General features: G+C 47.8%; 1 protein-coding gene across 8 annotated transcripts in view; it reads left to right on the forward strand.

Moving 5' to 3' along the window:
- Positions 1-18,461, forward strand: part of Vrk3 (VRK serine/threonine kinase 3) — a 36,553-nt gene extending 18,092 nt beyond the window's left edge. For 6 of the 8 annotated variants that reach the window (XM_046466237.2, XM_046466240.2, XM_046466236.2 and 3 more), the window contains 6 exons: positions 91-183; positions 3,026-3,158; positions 4,408-4,528; positions 10,588-10,646; positions 15,011-15,170; positions 18,093-18,461. In XM_046466237.2, coding sequence (XP_046322193.1) covers positions 91-183; positions 3,026-3,158; positions 4,408-4,528; positions 10,588-10,646; positions 15,011-15,159 — 555 coding nt within the window. In that variant the 3' untranslated portion in view covers positions 15,160-15,170; positions 18,093-18,461. The other 2 variants (XR_006856563.2, XM_046466241.2) reach the window with 2 other exon arrangements.
- The last annotated feature ends 590 nt before the right edge of the window (positions 18,462-19,051 follow it).

Raw genomic sequence — 19,051 nt, forward strand, 5'->3', positions numbered from 1 at the left:
CAGGCCTGAGGATTCCCTTCACCTGGCTCTGATTCAGAGCGTCTTTGCACCATCATGACACTCATAGAAACACTTCCTTTCTTCTCCCAGCTGGATGCACTGGAGTTTCTCCATGAAAATGAGTATGTTCATGGAAATCTGACTGCCGAGAATATCTTTGTGAATCCAGAAGATCTAAGCCAGGTAAGAGCCTTATTCCCTTCACCCCCAAAGGTCTCTGGGCTCAGGTTCCCATCAGTTCCCAACTCTCCATTTATTTCACACTGCTAATTGCAAACAAAGGATTCCTTTCCATCATTTAAAAAGAACTCCTTGTAATCAATAGAAAGAGATAAGCAACTTACTATAAAAACAGACAAAAGGTAGGAAAAACAGTTCACAGAAGAAGAAATCCGCAAGTCAAATATACAAAAAAGACACTCAACCTCCTTAATCATCATAGAAATGCAAACTAAGACAAGATACCAATTTTCACCCTTTGAATGGACAAAATTAAAACAATAATATAGCTGGGCACAGTGGCACGCACCTGTAATCCCAGCGGTTCAGATGGCTGAGACAGGAGGATCATGAATCTAAAGCCAACTTCAAAAACTTAGCGAGATCCTGTCTCTAAGTAAAGTATTAGAAAAGCAGGGACTGTGGATGTGGCTCAGTGGTTAAGTGCCCCTGGGTTCAATTCCCAGTACCAAAAAAAAGATAGTATAATCCTGGTAAGGATGTAAGGAAAAGAGAATTTTTCATACATTGTTGGGAATATGAACCTGGCAACCTTTTTGAAAGTTACTTTGGAGATAGCAATCACAGTTTTCAGTGTCTCTTGTTTTTTGATCCATCATTTCCTCTTACGGGAATGTATATATAATATATGGTGCATATCCATAGGACTTTTCAAAAATATATTCACACACAAAAAAGCACAAATGTTTCTGACAAGAATGGTTGTAACTTTGATGGGAAACGCCTGAAGTGTGTATACATATATGTACATATTCATGTGTATATGTGTACATACACAATACTCCCTGTGGATTACTGATTAAATAGTAATTTAAAGTAAATTCTGTTTACTTTTTCAGGAAACAAATTTAGCATGACTTAGGCAAAAGTAGTAAGAATGTGTATGTGTAATGTTTTGATCTATGGGATACGAAAACTTAGGACTTTACTATTTTCAGGTGTAGCTAGATCTAGGAACTTAAGCCCTTCATTGGGAAGCTGCGTCTTCCATCTCTGGGCCCTTCTTGCCTCCTCATTGCTCACTATCAGGCAGACTCTTCCCTCGTAGTGACAAAATTGGCATTAGCAAATTAGGCTTAAATTGCTGATGCTCAGCAACCCCAGCATAAACAGTTTAGGTGAATCCCCCTGAACAGCATGGCATGGGAGTGGGGGAAGGGCAGTCCCAGAGGAAAATTCAGAACTATGTATTACTCAGTAGGATTCTTCAGGGAAGCAGATCCAGCAAGAAGCGTGTATTATAAAGAGGTTTACTAGGAACCGGCTCACGTGACTTTGGAGGCCGAGCAGTCCCAGGGTCTTCAGTGGACAAGCCTGGAGAGCTGATGGTGGAAGTTCCATTTAAAGGCCAGCAGGCTCAAAACTCAAAAAGAGCCCATATTTCAGTCCAGGTTCGAAGGCAAGAAATGCCTAGCAGTCAAGCCAGGGATCTCCTCTTACTCAGCTCTTCTCTCTGATCACATCTTCCGTGGATGGATGAGGTCCACCTGCGTTAGCAAGGGCAATCTGCTGTACTTCATCTACCAGTTCAAATGTTATTCTCATCCAGAAGCACCAACAGAGACGCCCCAATAATGTTTGGCCAAGTGTTCAGGTACCCCATGGGCCAGGCAGGTTACCATGGAAAACTGACCATCTCAAACTGTGACCAGAAGTGAGGATGAATGGGTCTTGCACAGACCAACCCAAGTTACCCACTATCCATATGGTACAATAAGAAGCAGCCAGTATGGGCTGGGGTTGTGGCTCAGCAGTAGAGCGCTCACCTAGCATATGTGAGGCCCTGGGTTCAATCCTCAGCACCACATAAAAATAAATAAATAAAAATAATGGTATTGTGTCCAACTACAACTAAAAAATATTTTAACAAAAAGAAGCAGCCAGTAAAAAAATATGTGGTCAACTTTGTGTATTTCACAGATAAACATCTTATTTTATTTTAAATTCAGTTAAGCTGAATTCACTGCAGCCCTTTGAGGAAGGGACTGTGTTATCATCATTTTGCAAATGGAGAAATCAAAACACAGAGAAGTTTCATAACTTGCCCAGGTTGCACCAAAGGGCTAAGCTGACATCTTAAACCAGACCCTTAGGCTTTGAGTCAGTGTCCTGACCACTGCTAAAGTGCTGAAACCTGGGCACCCGACAGAAGGTGTTACCTATGTAGAAGCAAGAGCCCCTCCCTGCCCATGTTTTTTAACCTGGTTATTTAAAAGAAGCCATTTGGAATAATGCCTAAAATACTCTTACTAGTAGTAGTTTTTCTCTGGGCAGTGGGTTTCCGGGCCTGGGGAAATAGATGTTGGTTTTGGATCTTTTCATTTCATGCCTTCCCAGGCTGTTTGGCATTTTTGCTACAAGCATGGCTTAGTTTTAGAAGTCTAGAAGTTAACCTAACATCTATACAGAATAGGTTGGACTGGGGTTGTGGCTCAGTGGTAGGGTTGAGCTCTTGCCTAGCATGTGTGAGGCACTGGGTTCAATTCTCAGCACCGTATGTAAATAAATAAGATGAAGATCCATCAACAACTAATAAAATTATTATTTTTTTTTTAATGGAATAGGATGGGCAGGAATTGTAGCTCAATGGTAGAGTGTTTGCCTAGCAAGTGTGAGACGTACTGCATATAAAGAAATAAAAACAAAGGTCCATCAACAACTAAAAAAAAAAAATTAAAAAAAAAAAGGAATTGTTTATTTCAAATTACACCCACAAGTAGAATCTCTGACTCCAGAATTTGTGCTCTTAATCTTCAATTTGTATGGCCTCTCTCCATGTCCACAGGTGACTCTGGTGGGCTACGGCTTTGCCTTCCGCTACTGCCCAAGTGGCAAACATGTGGCCTACTCAGAAGGCAGCAGGAGCCCACATGATGGGGACCTTGAGTTCATCAGCGTGGACCTACATAAGGGATGCGGTAAGAGGGCAGAGAAGGGACTCAGAACCATGAAACGTGTTCTCACACAAGGGAGTTCTAGGGCTCACAACTACAGATGGCAGACAGCCAGGCACAGAAGAGGTGTAAGGACACCTTAATGACTTGAAACCATGGATGTATCCTGGCCTCAGGAGCTGTGAGGCCACAGTTCAGCACAAAGCACACAGGAGGCTGACACTAGGCAGTGGAGGGATGTAGAATTTAGCACCGGGAACGGCAGGTAGCTGGGCGCAGTAGCACACACCTGTAATCTCAGCGACTCAGGAGGCTGAGGCTGGGAGATCACAAATTCAGTGCCAACCTCAGCAACTTAGCAGGCCCTAAGCCTGCCTCAAAATAAATAGAAAAGGGCTGGGGACATAGCTTAGAGGTGAAGTTCAATTGAACCTCTGGATTCAATCCTTAATACCAAAGAATCCCTGAGTTCCAGAGGGATTTGATGTAGACTTGGAAGATGAGAGCTGCCTTAGAGTCATCCCGGAGGGGCAGTGGAGGAGGCGGTTGGCTGTCCATGCCCCAGCGTGGGAGTGGCGTCTTGGCAGAGGCCCAGACTTCTGCAGTGCCCCAGGGGTTATCAGCTAAAGCTTTGGGAAAGTATGATTATCCAGTGTGCAGAGTGGGAAGATGGCCCAGGGCAGACTCCTGAGCCTCTCTTTCTCAAAGCCATCCAAGTGCCTGCCCACATCCTCCCAGACTGAGCTGCCCTGGGGTAGGGATGGCACCTCTGCCTCCAACATCAGCTGGCAGTTGGCTCATTCAGTCTTGATGTTGCCCAATGCTTTCTCAAAGAATTCCCAAAATTATGTGATTTGGGAGGTATACAGAAAATAAAATCCCAGTCGCCTTTACTCTTTTTCCTACTAAGGATAGATTCAGTACCCACACTCCAGGGCTCCTTTATGCCTGTTCTGTCTCCTTGTGGCAACTCCACCCTGTAATTCTTTCCCATGAGACTGTTCAGGGCTGGGTATTGAGGTCATGAGATAGGGCCTGGCCCATGGGTGCTGGGGATCTGCTGAGTGAGTGCATGACTGATAGGTGTGGGCTGCTGAGGGGAGAAGGGATGGTTGAATGGGGGTGGTGGTGAACAGATGGGTGGCACAGGATGCCTGGCTACATGGTGAGCAGGGGTTCATGGTTGGGTGGGAGAGACAGACAGAAAGGGGACAGACACGTCAGAGAGTGGAACATCTAGGCTCAGCTGCTGCCTCTTCCCTTCCCTTCCCAGGGCCCTCCCGCCGCAGTGACCTCCAGTCCCTGGGGTACTGTATGCTGAAGTGGCTCTACGGACTCCTGCCATGGACAAACTGCCTTCCCAACACCGAGGCTATCATGAAGCAGAAACAGAAGTGAGTCTGGGGCTCAGCAGAACCCAGCACTGGCCCGGTACCCCTCCAGGTAGAGGAGGACCTTAGGTCACAACAGGGAGCAGGAAGGAAGGGGCGGTAGTGTCTCAGAGAGCCCAAGGCCTCTGCGCTCTCAGGCAGGTGCTATGCTGTCCATTGCAGCAGGTGAAAGAGCAGGAACCCTGGAGCCCTGGGGTCGGATTCTGGTCCCACCATTGTGGGGCATTGGACGAGCAGCTGGCCTCCCAGAGGCCTTGGTGCTCTCTCCTCCAGGAGAGACCATGCACTAAGCACCTGCGTCACAGGGCTGTGGAAGGACTTGGGGGAGTCAGGCACACATAGCACTTAGTGCCCATCATGTGCAGGACATCATGACTTTTTCAATTTCATAGGCACACTGGGAGTCTGAGCAGGTGGGCCCAGGCCCTGGCTCAGCATCCAGCACCAGCCACCCAGTGTCCATGCCACCAGCATCAATGCCTCCCTCTCCTCTGCTTACAAAACCTCAGGTCTTGCCAGGTCTTACTTCAGACATTTAGCACCAAGGACAGGAGAAATGTTGGGCTTGGGGGAAGTGTTATGTGCAGCAGGACCCAGGGGAAGAGCTGCCCTGGGGGGTGTAGGGTCAGCACCAAGGGCAGCAGGAAGGTGGACTGGGAAGACTGCTGCAGTGTGTGGCTCAGTACCAAGGACGATGGGGACCTGGCTACAGGGAAGCCCTGAGGTCCCAAGATTGAATTCGGGATCTGGTGTAGACTGGGAGGGTGACCCTTGCCAAGGAGGCATCCAACAGGCTGCCTGGGAGGCAGCTGCTGTGCCCGTCTGAAGTGCAGGAAGGAAGTCAAAGTGGAAATACAGACCTGGGGCTCTTGGGAAATGTCTGCCAGAGCCCCAGCAGAAGATGAGGTTATCTGGGAAAGCCCCCTCGGCAGGAAGAGGACAAGCTCTCCAGTGAGCACACGGTGGCAGTTTCTGGTTCTTACACACCGCGTCCCTGGTGTGTGTCAAGCCTCGCTCTCATTTTACTTTACCCCTCTTACATTTCCTGTCTCCTTTCTCTCAACTGTGGGTAGCCATTCGGACACACTTGATGTATGTTCTGTTGATGTGTTTACTTAGATGTATTTGGATCCTTAAAATTGCACGGTGGCCCTGCTGTGTGATCTGCGTGAGTGGTGCTCTGCTCTGAATTACATCTGTTTCTGACTCCTCTCACGGAGGTCTCAGCTTCACATCATTGCACCTCACTGAGTTCTCTATTTCTGACTCCTACTTCTTTATGTAGATGTGTCTGTGTCCTTGAATGATACAGGGTTGTCCTGTGTGTTTCATGTGTGTAAATGATAATATGGTAGCCTCCTCTTATCCTCTTTCCAGCGGGTGCCTACAACAGCAGATGGTACCAGGTGCTATACATTCTGTACAATATATATATGTGCATTGCCTATGATAAAGTCTAATTGATTAATTGTCATTTGGAATTAATAACAATAACTTGTAACAAGTTGTAACAATACTGTAATAAAACTTCCACGGTTGTGGCATGCCCCCTGCTGGATATCTTATTGGTCTTAATCTGTCTTTCTTCTTATAGACCACAAATTAAACCACAGAAGGCAAAACTACCGATAAGGGGGAACTGCTGTACGTTCTCAGTCCCTCTCTTTCCTGCTTTCTGTCACTCAGTGTTGTTTTTAAACTTTAGCTATGCTGCTACTTCACTACTTCTGAATACTTCTAAGCTGGTTTGCCTGTCCCTGACACTATGTGAAGTTGCTGGATGTGTTTGCTTGGCATAAATGGTATGAAACCCTGAATTTCATCCTCCTCCAGGGTCTGTTCCTGCTTCCCACTACATCACGTCTCCTCCTTGCACATGCTCGGTACTTGGCCTGCTCACAACTGTGACCTAGGCATGGTTGACATTTATCACATACTTGTCTGTGCTGGGCCTGGCACTCAGCTCTTCCTTCAGAACAACACTCCAGGTCATCACAAGGCGATTAAGTAAAAACCCTTGGACTCAAATACAAGCCATTCAGCTCCAGAGATGGCCCCTCTCACCTCAGTGTCATTTCCCAAGTGTGGGATGCTTGAGTGGATTGGGGGTGTCTGGGCACAGCCTTCCTTCACTCAGCAGATAACAGACACCTCTGCTGTGCCAGCCTCTGCTCCAGGCCCTGGAGATACTGAGGAAAGACAAAAGTCCTGCCCTCAGGAAGCTCACATCTTACTGTGGGGACAGACAGTAAAGAGCTGAGGGGCAAAGCTTACGACATGTCAGGGGTCAGACTCCTGAGTGTCCGTCAGCAAAACAGGGTGTGACTGAATGTCCAGGGTGGGTTTCAGCAATGGTAACAAGTGAATCACTCCTAAGGGCCAGTGAGGCTTTAAATAGTGGCAAGAAGGACGTCTCACTTTGGCACTTGCCCCAAACATCTCTGTAGAAAGGGGTGGGCCTTCAGCTCCAAGTTACCAGGCACCTCTGTTTTGGAAGCCACTGGAGCAAGAGTCGATTGCCCTGTTTTGCAACTTACTTTTATATTTGGTTTCTAGTCCCCGCAGATGGCACTGGTTTTCTACCCAAGGCAGTGAGACATGTTCCTTTGAAATGAAGCCAGTGAAACCATGAGTCACGGGATTTGTAGCACAGAGTGGACGTGTGTGCCTGGAGCTTGCGAAGCACCCTGTGCCAGCTTCTGATGCCTGGTTTAAGGACCTGGCTGAGCTACGCTCACAGCGCACCTCAGAGCAGCGTAAGCACGGTTGACAACTGCCTCCCCTCCAAGGTGGTGGAGAACCCCGTCCCCTCCAGCATGTGCACACCTTCCTCATCAGAGCGTGCATTGTGGGTGTGCAAGAAATAGTAGTGGAGTGAATGACTAACATGTGACTGTGTGAGCCAGCCCCGCTTCAGTGTGGACGCAGGTCAGACTGACCTGGCAGCCGCAGTCCAGTAGGGGCGGGCTGGGGGTGACAGGGACTGGGAGGAAGCACACAGCAGGAAGCAGAGGAAGCAGGCGCTGCCCCCAGGCAGGATTTTTAGGTGGACAGAGCAGCATGTATTTGAATTCCTTCCAGTTACTTGGTTACTCGTTCATCAGTCCCTGTTTCCTGGGGTATCCATGTGCCAGGACACCCCCAATCTGCTTGGGATAAGCCTTTCACACTTGGGAAATGGCACTGAGGTGAGAGGGGTCATCTCTGGAGCTGAATGGCTTGTATTTGAGTCCAGGTGCCTTTACTTAGTCACCTTTGATGACCTGAAGTGTTGTTCTGAGGGAAGAGCTGAGTGCCAGGCCCAGCACTGACAAGTATGTGATCAACGTTATGAAGTGGATCAGGGTGCCTCCAGCTCCCTTCCTGCCATTGGGGAAACCACACCGAGACACTTGTGGGTTGAAGCCTCTCCTCCCTCCACATCCCCTGACTCCTGAGGACACTCATGTCACTATTTTCACAACCCCTCCCACATTCTCCCTTACCAGACTATTTTATTTATGTTATTTTTTATGGTGCTGGGTTTGATTCCCAGGGCCTCGGTCACGCTAGGTAAGCATTGTACCACTGAGCTACATCTCCAGCCCTACAGAGACTTGAGGTGGATGTGATATGCTTTACAGAAAAGGTTTGCCCTCCCCAACAGATGTAGAGCACATAAAATAGGTCATAGCAGTCACTTTAATGTCCATGGTATCAACATGGGAAACTACTCCCAGAGCCCCGGCTGCTGTCCAGGACCACAGAGGGCATCAGTTCAGAACAGGGCCCATCTTGATGCTGTCCAAAAGCCCCGCCCACTCCCAGCTCAGCTTCTTGGTGACTGGGTGCTGTAACCTAAAGGACCACTAGGGGACCATGTTGCAACTTACACATTTTTCTGACCTCTATGACGTTTTACCTCTGTGGCCTTTTTCCAATCGTTAACAGATATGTATTCATTTTTAAAATACATGAGGGAGGGGCTGGGGTTGTGGCTCAGCAGTAGAGTGCTCACCTCACACGTGCGGGGTCCTGGGTTTGATCCTCAGCACCACATAAAAATAAATAAACAAAATAGAGGTATTGTGTCCAACTACAACTAAAAAATAAAAATAAAAAAAATACATGAGGGAACGAACTAATGAAAAAGGGTATAGACTTAGATTCCCACAGGCTGTGCAAGGCCCTTGCTGGCCATCAGATTGGTCCCTATACCTAGATGATCATGGAGTTCCATAGAAGCAGACAGTGGCTTACTTACTCCCCTGCAATTGGCACGTCTGTTTTGTGCCATAGCTTGCTCGTTCACTTCTTTATCCATTCACTGTGTCCTGAGGCTGCTGGGATGGGGTACCCACCCTTCCCATATGGTGTATGGATGGCTGCCATAGGTGGCAGTGACTGACGCATGGTACTCAGGCTTCTAGAGGGGATTGAGTTCCTCTGTCTGGAAGAATCAAGGAAGGCTTCCCAGGAGACTAAGCTCTTGAGCTGCATCCTGAAGGGAGAAGAGCCACCTCCTACTTGGCGCTTGGGGTTAGGGTTGAGAAAGGCCATCCCTGGTAGCAGAGGCCAAAGTCGTGTGTGGCTGCATGCCCTAGTAAGGACCAGGGTTAATTCAGTGCAGCTGCAGCATAAATGAGAGGAAGGAGAGGAGAAACGAAGCCAGAGGTGCCTCTGGGTGTCTTCATGTGCCTGGTCTTTACCCACTGGGCACTGGGGAGCCGCAGGAGAGCTGTGAGCAGGGAGGGGCAGGGTTGGTTCTGGTCATAGAAAGACCCTGGGCTCCTGTTGGGGATCCCTGGAACCCAGGGAGGAGGCCTGAGCTGGGCCCAGAGCTGTTGGACAGATGAGAAGGGGGCAGAGAAAACTGGAAAGCAGAAGTTTGGGGCTTGAGGACTGCTGGGCAGGGGTCAGCAAAGACAGGGACAGTGCCCAGTGACTGGGTGGATGTTGGGGAAGCAATCTGGCACTCTGAGCCAGCGAAGAAATACTGAGGCTGGTGCTTTGAGGAGAGGGCAAAGGCACACTGGATGAATTTCCATTTTTTCCTCAGTGATCAGGAAGGGTCACGTATGTGTTTGTGTGTGTATGAACACATGTATTTATGCTGTGTGTGTGTGTGTGTGTGTGCAGTCCGTCCTCATTTATCCAAAGATTCTATATTTGTGAATTCCCCACTCATTAAAGGTATTTGTAATCATAAAACCAATTCTTTTTTGGCATGTATATATAAGTTGTCAATGGACCTTTATTTAATTTGTTTATTTATAAGTGGTGCTCAAAATCGAACCCAGTGCCTCATACATGCCAGGGAAGCACTCTATCACTGAGCCACACCCCCAGCCCACAAAATAAATTCTTACCGTGCTTTTGTGGTCATCTGTGGTCACACGCAGAGTGGAGAAAAACTTGTCACCCAACACACACATTCTCCACTGAGAATGAAACCAGGCAACATTCTGCCTCCTGTTTTCGGCTCTTATACTACATAATTGTCCTTTTTTAATATTTATTTTTCAGCTGTAGATGGACATAATACCTTTATTTTTATGTGGTGCTGAGGATCGAACCCAGGGCCTTACAAGTGCTTTACCACTGAGCCACAACCTCAGCCCCATAAAGAATTCTTTGTACTGTCTATTGCATGATATATTTTTCTGCTGTCGGTGATTTCTCTGTCTAAAACAGTCATGAGTTAGAGTGCCAATGGCCATAGTTCAGTGTTAATCACGCAGCACATAGTTGTCAAGCAAGGTGTCTTCTAGCAGCAGCACATGTAAAGCCAAGTCAGTGGCAGAGTGTGTGCTCAGCATACACAAGACCCTGGGTTCCATCCCCAGCACCAAAACAAACACAGCAAGCACCAAGGTTATGTGTTCATTGGTTGATGGAAATGTGACCAGAGGCCCTTGGGAACTAGGACCCATGGCTTATATTCACTAACTCAGCTTTCACGGTGACTCTCCAGAACACAACCACCATAAGTAACAGGAATCAACTGTGTGTATTGAACTTCACTTTGCAAAGTTGTTCTCCTTTTTCTAAAAGACCATTTACATGTGCTTCCATCCCTGCAGGTATCTTGACCACCCAGAGCTCCTCATGGGACTGCAGCATTCCTGGATCAAGCCCTCAGGTATGTCCTGAAGTGGGAAGGACCAGGCAGGCCACTGACAGGACCAGGCAGGCCCCAGACAGGACCAGGCAGCTTGGGTCCATCTCAAATTGGGCTCTTTTTATACCCCATTAACTCCTTGGTTTTCTTTCTTTGAGTTTCCCAAATCTTACATGTAGTATATGTCTGTTGTAGAAAAACAAAATTCTTCAAAACAACTCATGTCTCTGAACAATAACCAAAAAAAGAAAAGAAAAAGAGAAAATTGCATAGAAATAATTTTTAATGGAATGATATTATATATATTGGTCTCCAGCTGGGATTTTCTTTTTTCTTTTTTTCCATTTGGGATGAATATATCCTTGAGATTTCCTGTGTTAGTACTAGCAGAATGTTGTCAATATTTTTTGTAGTAATAAAATACACATAAATCATGTCTTTAAAAAAATGTGATTATATGCTGGGCATGGTGGCAAATACTTGTAATCCCAGTGGCTCAGGAGGCTGAGGCAGGAGCATCGCAAGTTTAAAGCCAGCCTCAGCAACTTAGCAAGGCCTTAAACAACTTAGCAAGACCCTGTCTCACAAAAAAAAAAAAAAAAAAAAAAAAAAGGACAGGCAATTTAGCTCAGAGATACAGCACCCTGGGTTCAATCTCCAGTATCAAAAAAAAAAAAGGCTGGGGATATAGTTCAGTTGGTAGAGTATTTGCCTTGCATGCACAAGACCCCAGGTTCAATCCCCAGCACCAAAAAAAAAAAAAAAAAGAAAAAGAAAGAAAGAAAAAGTTTGAAAGTTTCTATCCCTTTCTAGGCCCTTTCCCAGTCTTACAGTTAAAAGCAAGTCCTGTTTGGGCATAGTGACATATACCTATAATCCCAGCAACTTGGAAGGCTGAAGCAGGAGGATTGCAAGTTCAATTCTGCAATTTAGCAAGGCCCTAAGCAATATAGTGAGACCCTGTCTCAAAATGCAAAATAAAAAAGGGTTGCGGACGGACTGGGTTGTGGCTCAGTAGCAGAGCACTCGCCTAGCAAGTGTGAGGCCCTGGGTTTGAACCTCAGCACCACATAAAAATAAATAAATAAAATAAAAGGTATTGTATCCAACTACAACTAAAAAATAAATACTTTTTAAAAAAATATTTTTAAAAACAGGGGGCTGGGGATGTAGCTCAGTGGTAAAGCACCTTGGGTTCAATCCCAGTACCAAAATCAAAAACAAAAAAATGCAAGCCCTAGGGCTGGGAGCTAGCTCAGTGGTTGAGCCCTTGCCTCTCGTGGGAGGTCGGAGTTCCATCCCCAGCACTGCAAAACAAAAACAAAACCCCCAATCTCTGTTACTGTCAGTAGTATGGTGAGTTGTGTTCCAGACACCTATTGCTTTGTGACAAACCACCCCCAACAAGCCCTATTTCATGTGTTAGGATGCTTCAGGACAGCAGTTAGGGCTGGGTTCATCTGCAAAGTTCTGCTGGTCTTACCAGGGGACATTCTTGTAGCACAGCATGTGGCAGTTCCACAGGCTGGATGGTTCAAGGGGCTCCTGACTCTTCCATGTGGCATTGTCACTGGCAGGTTGGGGAGGACTCAGTGGGGCTGGTTCCCCATCTCCCACATGGGATCACGCACCTTCTAGTGGAGACTGTGGTCTTGGTGCAGCTTCCAAAGAGGGTGAGAGCCAGCGCCACAGAGCATGGAAGGCCCAGAACATCACCTCTGTCACATTCTCTGGACCAAAATAAGGGACAAGACTAGTGCAAACTCAAGAGGTGGGGAAATGGTCTCCACCAGGTGATAGGAGGCCTCCTCCACTTATTGCACCTGCCAGTTTAGAAGGGATTGGTCAAGTTTCTCAACTTGCTCAGAGTGGTACTGTGGTACTAAGGTACCTTCAATGGGAAGATAAAGATGGTAATGCAGGACTCTTTAAACCCTATGTCCTGGATACATTGCCAGTATATCTGTGGGGTCAAGATTCTAAGTAGCCTCAATGTATTATTAATAACTCCAAATTCCATGGTGTCACCTCGGATACTTAATCAAGAATTTATTTCTCCTGGAGAATTGAAGAGAATCAACAAGAAGGGTATTTACCTATGACTCAGTCTTCTCAGTGAAGACAACTTAATTCACCCAATCAAAATTTTTGATAGGGTCACTAACTTTATCCCCGTCCCAAAAAACAACAGAAAGAATAACTGGCTTATAGAAGAGCTAATTTGAGCTTGTCATGGCCCTTAACAGGGGAGAAACTTCAAGTAGCCAAATATTTTAGTCCAAAAACTACTTCAAGCTGGCCATTAGGACCTACATTTAGTCCCTGTTCAGGTGCCAACTGTCACCCACGTCCCATGCAGGCGATAGCTTCAGGGTCACTCCACATGTTGGGCTGGCAATGAAAAGACCACACAAACAAAATACCTTTTTCAGGGATCAGGTATGGCTCTGCAGCTCTGCAACCTGAGGGGTCAGCTCCTGCTCTAGAGGGCAAGAGGAGCAAGGGAGGCAAGAGGCAAGAGAGGAGCACACCCCGATCCCCTGTTTTTATTAGGGGAAAGACATTCGATAGAGTATTCCACCCAAATAAGGCAAGGGATTGTGTTACAACAAGCAGGGGGTGTAGCCCAGTCCCATTGAGTGACACCCAATCCCAGAACTGCACTTCCTTGCCCAGCAAAGGTAAGGCCCACTTACTCTGCACTGTGCTATGCCAGTTCCTCACCCGCATTACTCAAGGCTAAGGGGGCATGCTCAGTTCCTGTTCAGGGCATCCCCAACAAAGAGGGGCAGCCAGGTGTCCTAGCAGGCAGCCCTTCCTCAGGGGATGGTGGCACAGCTGTGACCAAGGCTCTGCAGACCATCTCCACAATCGACAGCCAGTTCTTTTCCTACCTGCATCCCAAACACAAATAATACACACAGGTTATTTTGCAAGGCCTGTGTTTTTACCAAATGATTTTTGGTTTTATAAACAAAACTGGGCTCACGTAATACATCTTCTTCTGCATGTGCATTTCCCCCGGGCCTCTTCTCCCATGTCCTTGCCCCTAGGTCCATTGCTGCTTCTGTCCACTCAGCTTTGCTGTGTTGATTCGGTTACACCATGATTTGTAAAGCCAGTCCTATTATTGCACATCTAAGCTGTCTGTGCTGGGTTCTGGCAGTGTTGGTAGTTGTCATTTGCAATGCCCTTTCTGATGAGCTTCTGTGTTGCTAAGGTGGAGGCAGAAACAGATGGAGAATCTGTCCCCTCTGGCTGTGTAAGGGCTGTGTTTAATTTTTTTAAATCCCCAGGCTCATATCATGACCAAGCTTCTCAAGCTGCACTTCCGTCCAGTTCACCCTCCATAGAAGGTGAGCCTGTGGTTAGTGAATTGCCACTGGGAGATTTTATACAATCAACCAGAAGGCGGGGCTGGGGCAGGATCACCTGAGACAGGGTCATCCTTCAGGAGTTGGGCGCACCAGCCTGAGGACCTCCAACAGAAAAATGTGCCCTCTCTGAGCTTCAGCTTCCCAGTGTGTAAAATGGAGCCAACAGAGCACCCACCTCTAGGTGGCTAGGCATAGTCAATGCAGAGCCCTCTACACAGAACTGTACTCCAGCAGCTGCCTCAGCCCCTCATTAGTGCAGTGTAGATCCTGGCTAGAGGAAGACACTGCCAAGTAGGGACTGTTGTCACCACTGTTACTACCATCTTAATGCTAATTTTTTTTAAAGTACAATCCTGGTTTTGTGCTTCTTTCTGGGGAAATAAAGAGAGAGCCTTTCTCTTTTAAAGTAGGTGTTAATAAATCATGTTGCTTGTGCTGCCAGTGAATTAAGAATTGCTTTGCATTTGTACATGGTTGAAAAACGGAAAGAAGAGCATTTCATGGCCCTACAGTTCAAGCTGCAGCAACCATGAATGCAGCAAGCCGTGCTCATGTTTCCTTTAGGTCTGTGGCTGTTCTTGGGCCACAGCAGAGTCACAGACCAAAACATTCACTGTCTGGCATTTTGCAGGAAGAGTTGCCCCCAGTTTAGAAATATGCACTAAATATTTGTATCAGGTAAAATGGCATTGTTAGCAAGGATTCTCTTTAAAACAAAACAGAATGGAGAAGGGGTTGGGGGTTTTGGTGACATGAGGCTGGTTGATAGGTACTAGAGTGGCCATGGTGTCCTCTACTGGTGCCTGCCTTGGCCATTATTTCTGCACTGAAAAAATGTAAGTGCCTCTGGCAGTGCCAGAACAAAGGAAGGATGAACAGATGGGCATGTCGGTGACATCCCAGGGACCCTGTGGTATCCCTGCTTTTCTGCCTCTGGGCACAGCCACAGGCCCTGGGTTGGGGACGCCTCTCAGGCCTCTCCTGTGCTGGGGGGTGTTTTGACCACAGAGACCCTGAAGGAATACCTGAAGGTGGTGATGGCCCTCAAGTACGAGGAGAAGCCGCCCTATGCTGTGCTGAGGAACAATCTAGAAGCCCTACTGCAGGATCTGCAGGTGTCACCATACGACCCCTTGGACCTCCAGGTGGTGCCCTAGGTGGAATCCATGTAAGGAGAACTTGGCATCTTCACCTTCTCCCCCTTCCCTTCTCCCTGCTCCTGCCCAGGCCTGCCCAGGGCTGTGAAGGATAACTCCAGATGCAGCCCAGGTTTCCGCCAGGGCCAGCCCTCCCGCAGATGCTGGATTTCCATGGGCTCTCAAATTTCCAATCCCCAGGAAAGAGGAAGGGCAAGTAGCTAAAACCTAACTGAGCTTGGCTCTAAGAAAAGGGTGGAGTGAGCTGAGTGCAGTGGTGCATGCCTATAATTTCAGTGGCTCTGGAGGCTGAGATGGGAAGTTTACCAGTTCAAAGCCAGCCTTGGCAACTTAGGCCCTGAGCATCTCAGCAAGACTCTGTCTCTAAATCAAATACAAAAAAGGTACTCAGTGGTTGAGTGCCCCAGGGTTGCATCCCTGTGTCACAAAAGAAAAGAAAAGGAAAAGGTAGATTGTTTGGTGGTAGAAGATTCTTGGGGGTGGGGGGGCGGCGGCTTCAGGCATGACTGGATTCAGGGGCCTCCAAAATACTGGCCCTTTGGCCTCCATGCAACCCTCTTCCTATGCCCTTTCACCAGGACTCTGCTTTCCTGTGGGCTGGCTGGCCTCGTCCCCACCATGCACAAAACATCCACTGCCCCTGTGCCCTGTGCCCTGCCTCGCTCCCTTCTCATCGTCTCTCCTCATCAACACAGTGTGTCCACGGCCTTCGTAGCGGCACAGCGCTGTCAGCTGTCTGTAGTGGAGGGTTCTCTATCCACAGACTTAACCAACTGTAGATCAAACGGACTTGAAAAAATTACATCTTCGCTGGGCATCACAGACTTTTTTGTCATTATTCCCTAACAGTACAGAATGACAACTATTTACATAGCATTTGCATTACATGAGATATTGTTAGGACAGATGTGACTTAAAGTGGACCAGAGGATGAACATAGGTTATCTGCAAACACTGTTCCATTTCCTGTAAGGGACTTGAACATCCTGGGATTTTGATATCCTCAGGGGTCCTGGATCCAATCCCTGGAGTATGCTGAAGGACAGCTATATCCCATTGTGTAGATGAAGGATGTGCTTTTTAACCAGTCGTTGGACATTTGCTCAGTGTCCCAACTTTTTAATGTTGCCTCAAACAGCTGTATGCCTAGTTCTGTGCCTGGGGTGTGTGTATTGGCAGGTGGAATTGTCCTTCCCATAGTGATAATGAGATTGCTGTCCATCGGGGCTATGCCAGTGTAAACTCCCACTATACCATGTGAGACTGCGAGGGCGTTTTTAGAAGGCTAAAAACTCAGTTTACACACTACTGATTGTGGAAGAGCACAGGATGTGTCCTAAGGAGGAGCTTCCCCAAGCCTTTCCTCTCTCATGGAGCTAGCGTTTCTGTCATTGTGGTTTGCTGAAATCGAAGCTCAGGTCATGTCTGACTCAGGTCCCTGCCCCAGGGGTGGAGGTGGGCATTGGCAGTGTCTGGAGACATTTTTGGCTGTCACAACAGGGAATAGTCCAACTGGCGTCTAGTGTAGAGGCCTGGGACACTGCTCAGCGTCCTCAGTGCATGGCACCCTCCCCCAGCCCACCCACCACCACCCAAAGACCTGTCTAGATGTCACTGATGTGGTGAAAAAGCTTGGTCCAGGCCCATCCTGGACAGCACCTCCCTGGGTAGCACTGTCTCCTTTGACAGTCATCTTCTGGTGGCACTTGGATTGCAATTGCTTGGTCTTTCCTGCACTTTTCCTGACATCCAAAGTTGCAGATATGAGATGACACTTGATCAGAGCACACAGCACCTGCACACAGGGCACCCAAAGTGCCAGTTTGGGGAAGTCACTTTCTGTATTAGAGTAGCAGGCTCTGTCAGCCCCGGATACCCTGCAGAAGCCAGGACCTTCTCCACTACACATGCTCCTTCCCCAGCCAGCAGACAGCTCCTCCTTCTGTCCGGTGTCCAAGCCAGAGACCTTAGGGTCCACCTGACACCCCTGGCTCCCTCACCCTCTCCCTCCGGCAGTTGCCAAGTCTGGTCTAGATGGCTTTGCCTGGTCTGCTGTCCCAGAGGTGGCTTGACTATATGGTCACTTGTCTTAGTCACCTGTTAGCAGTGAGCTCCATGATGATGGGGTCACATGTGCCTCTGTCATCTGTTTCCCAGACCTGGCTCAAGACAGAAGCTCCAACTATATTTATCAGTTGAGGAATTTGCTTGAGGTGGGTATCTAAATGGACCACACTGACGAACTCGGAGGAGACCTGAAATATGGGTCAGGGGGCCTGAGCCTACTTATGGTATGGAAAATCCAGCATATTCAACATGGACTGAGGCCACGAAAAATGCTATGAATTCACTATGAATGGAGATGATAAACCTGATGGCTCCTTCAAGATCTTGGCCATTTCAGACCTGCTTGCTCCCTGGCAGCCACCCACTCAGCAACCCTTAATGAGGAGATCTATTCAAGGAGTCCAGTCATCTTTGAGTAGCCAAAGATGCTTCCTGGTGGCCCCTCGACTTGCCTGCTTGGTTGAGCGCACCTCCCCGCCCTGTGGCCCCTAGTGTCATGTGTGCCACTACCCCACCTTACCTCATATTCCAGACCAGGCCAAGGACCGCTGCACCTGCCGTGTCCGTGGTCAGGAGACCTTCCCCTTCGTCTTCGCACAGCCATTGCCTCAGGTTCCTGGGGCCTCCATGGTCCCAGGAGGCACCTCCTTCCTGCCCACCCCAGTCTTTTCACCTGCTTTCTCCCCAGTCCTTGTCCCAACTGGAGTGGTGTCCCCTGTCCTCCCAGTTATAAGCCCTCAAGCATCCTTGACCCTCTTGCTAATGTCTCTGTCCCCAGTTCCTAGTAGATACCTGCATGCAGTAGCGGCACACAGGGTGTTCCTTGAGTGAATAAGATACTAATACCCATTTTTATTGTTTTCCAGACCTTTCAACTTCTTGCAGTTCAAAATAGAAAAAAGAAATGAAGTGATGTGAATCAAAGCCTGCTGTTTAATCACAGATAAGCTTCTAGAAAAATCCCCTGAATGTGCATCCCTGCCACTTCTTTAGACCTGGCACATCAGTTCTGATTAATGTCAGGGAACATTAATTAACGTCAGAGTTCCCCTCCAGATAATGTGAAGCTCCCCCTCTCAACCATCTTGTCCCTTCAACATCGTCTCCCGCGGTCACTGGGATTGTGGATGAAGAAGACTCCAGCTCCCAGGCAGGTTGGGGCCCCTCAGTACTACCCTTATACCATTGGCACCACTAGAGTTTAGCAATAAATTGTTTTATTGGAACTTGGGAAATCCAGTGTCTGCAAAAGAAGTTCTTTTTGGAGACATTTAACTCTTTTACTTCCCATTCTTTACCCCTTCAGCCTTTCATCTAACCAGTCTTTCATTCATGTATTCAAACCTTTGTTGAGTGTGGTGGCACATGCCTGTGGTCCCAGCTACTCAGAAGTCTGAGGCAGGGGTATCACTTGAGCCCACGAGTTCAAGGCCAGCCTGTACAACATAGCCTGACTCCACGTCAAAAAAAAATATATGTATATATAAATATAGCAGCTCCCAATCCATCTGTTCGTGCTTTCATGCAGACATCCCATCCATCCATCAGTCTTCCACTTGTCCGTCCATCTGCCCTCTCACACTCCAAACCTTTCATCCATCCATCCTTCCACCCCACTTCATCTGCCTTTCCGTCCTTTCATTGTATGTGTGTTGGGGTGGGGGCGTATCTGGGGACCAGACCCAGGGTCTCATATATGTGAGGCAAATGCTCTACTCCTGAAATACAGCCAGGCCCCTTCCCTCAGTCTCATCAGTTGTCCATCTGTTATGGTTTGGATCTGGACTATCCCCCAAAGGCTCATGTGTTGAAGGCTTGGTTCCCT

The sequence above is a fragment of the Marmota monax genome, unplaced genomic scaffold (assembly GCF_021218885.2).
Source record: "Marmota monax isolate L192 unplaced genomic scaffold, Marmota_monax_Labrador192_F-V1.1 WCK01_AAM20220418_F8-fsc00160, whole genome shotgun sequence".
In the NCBI taxonomy this organism is placed as follows: Eukaryota; Metazoa; Chordata; class Mammalia; order Rodentia; family Sciuridae; genus Marmota; species Marmota monax.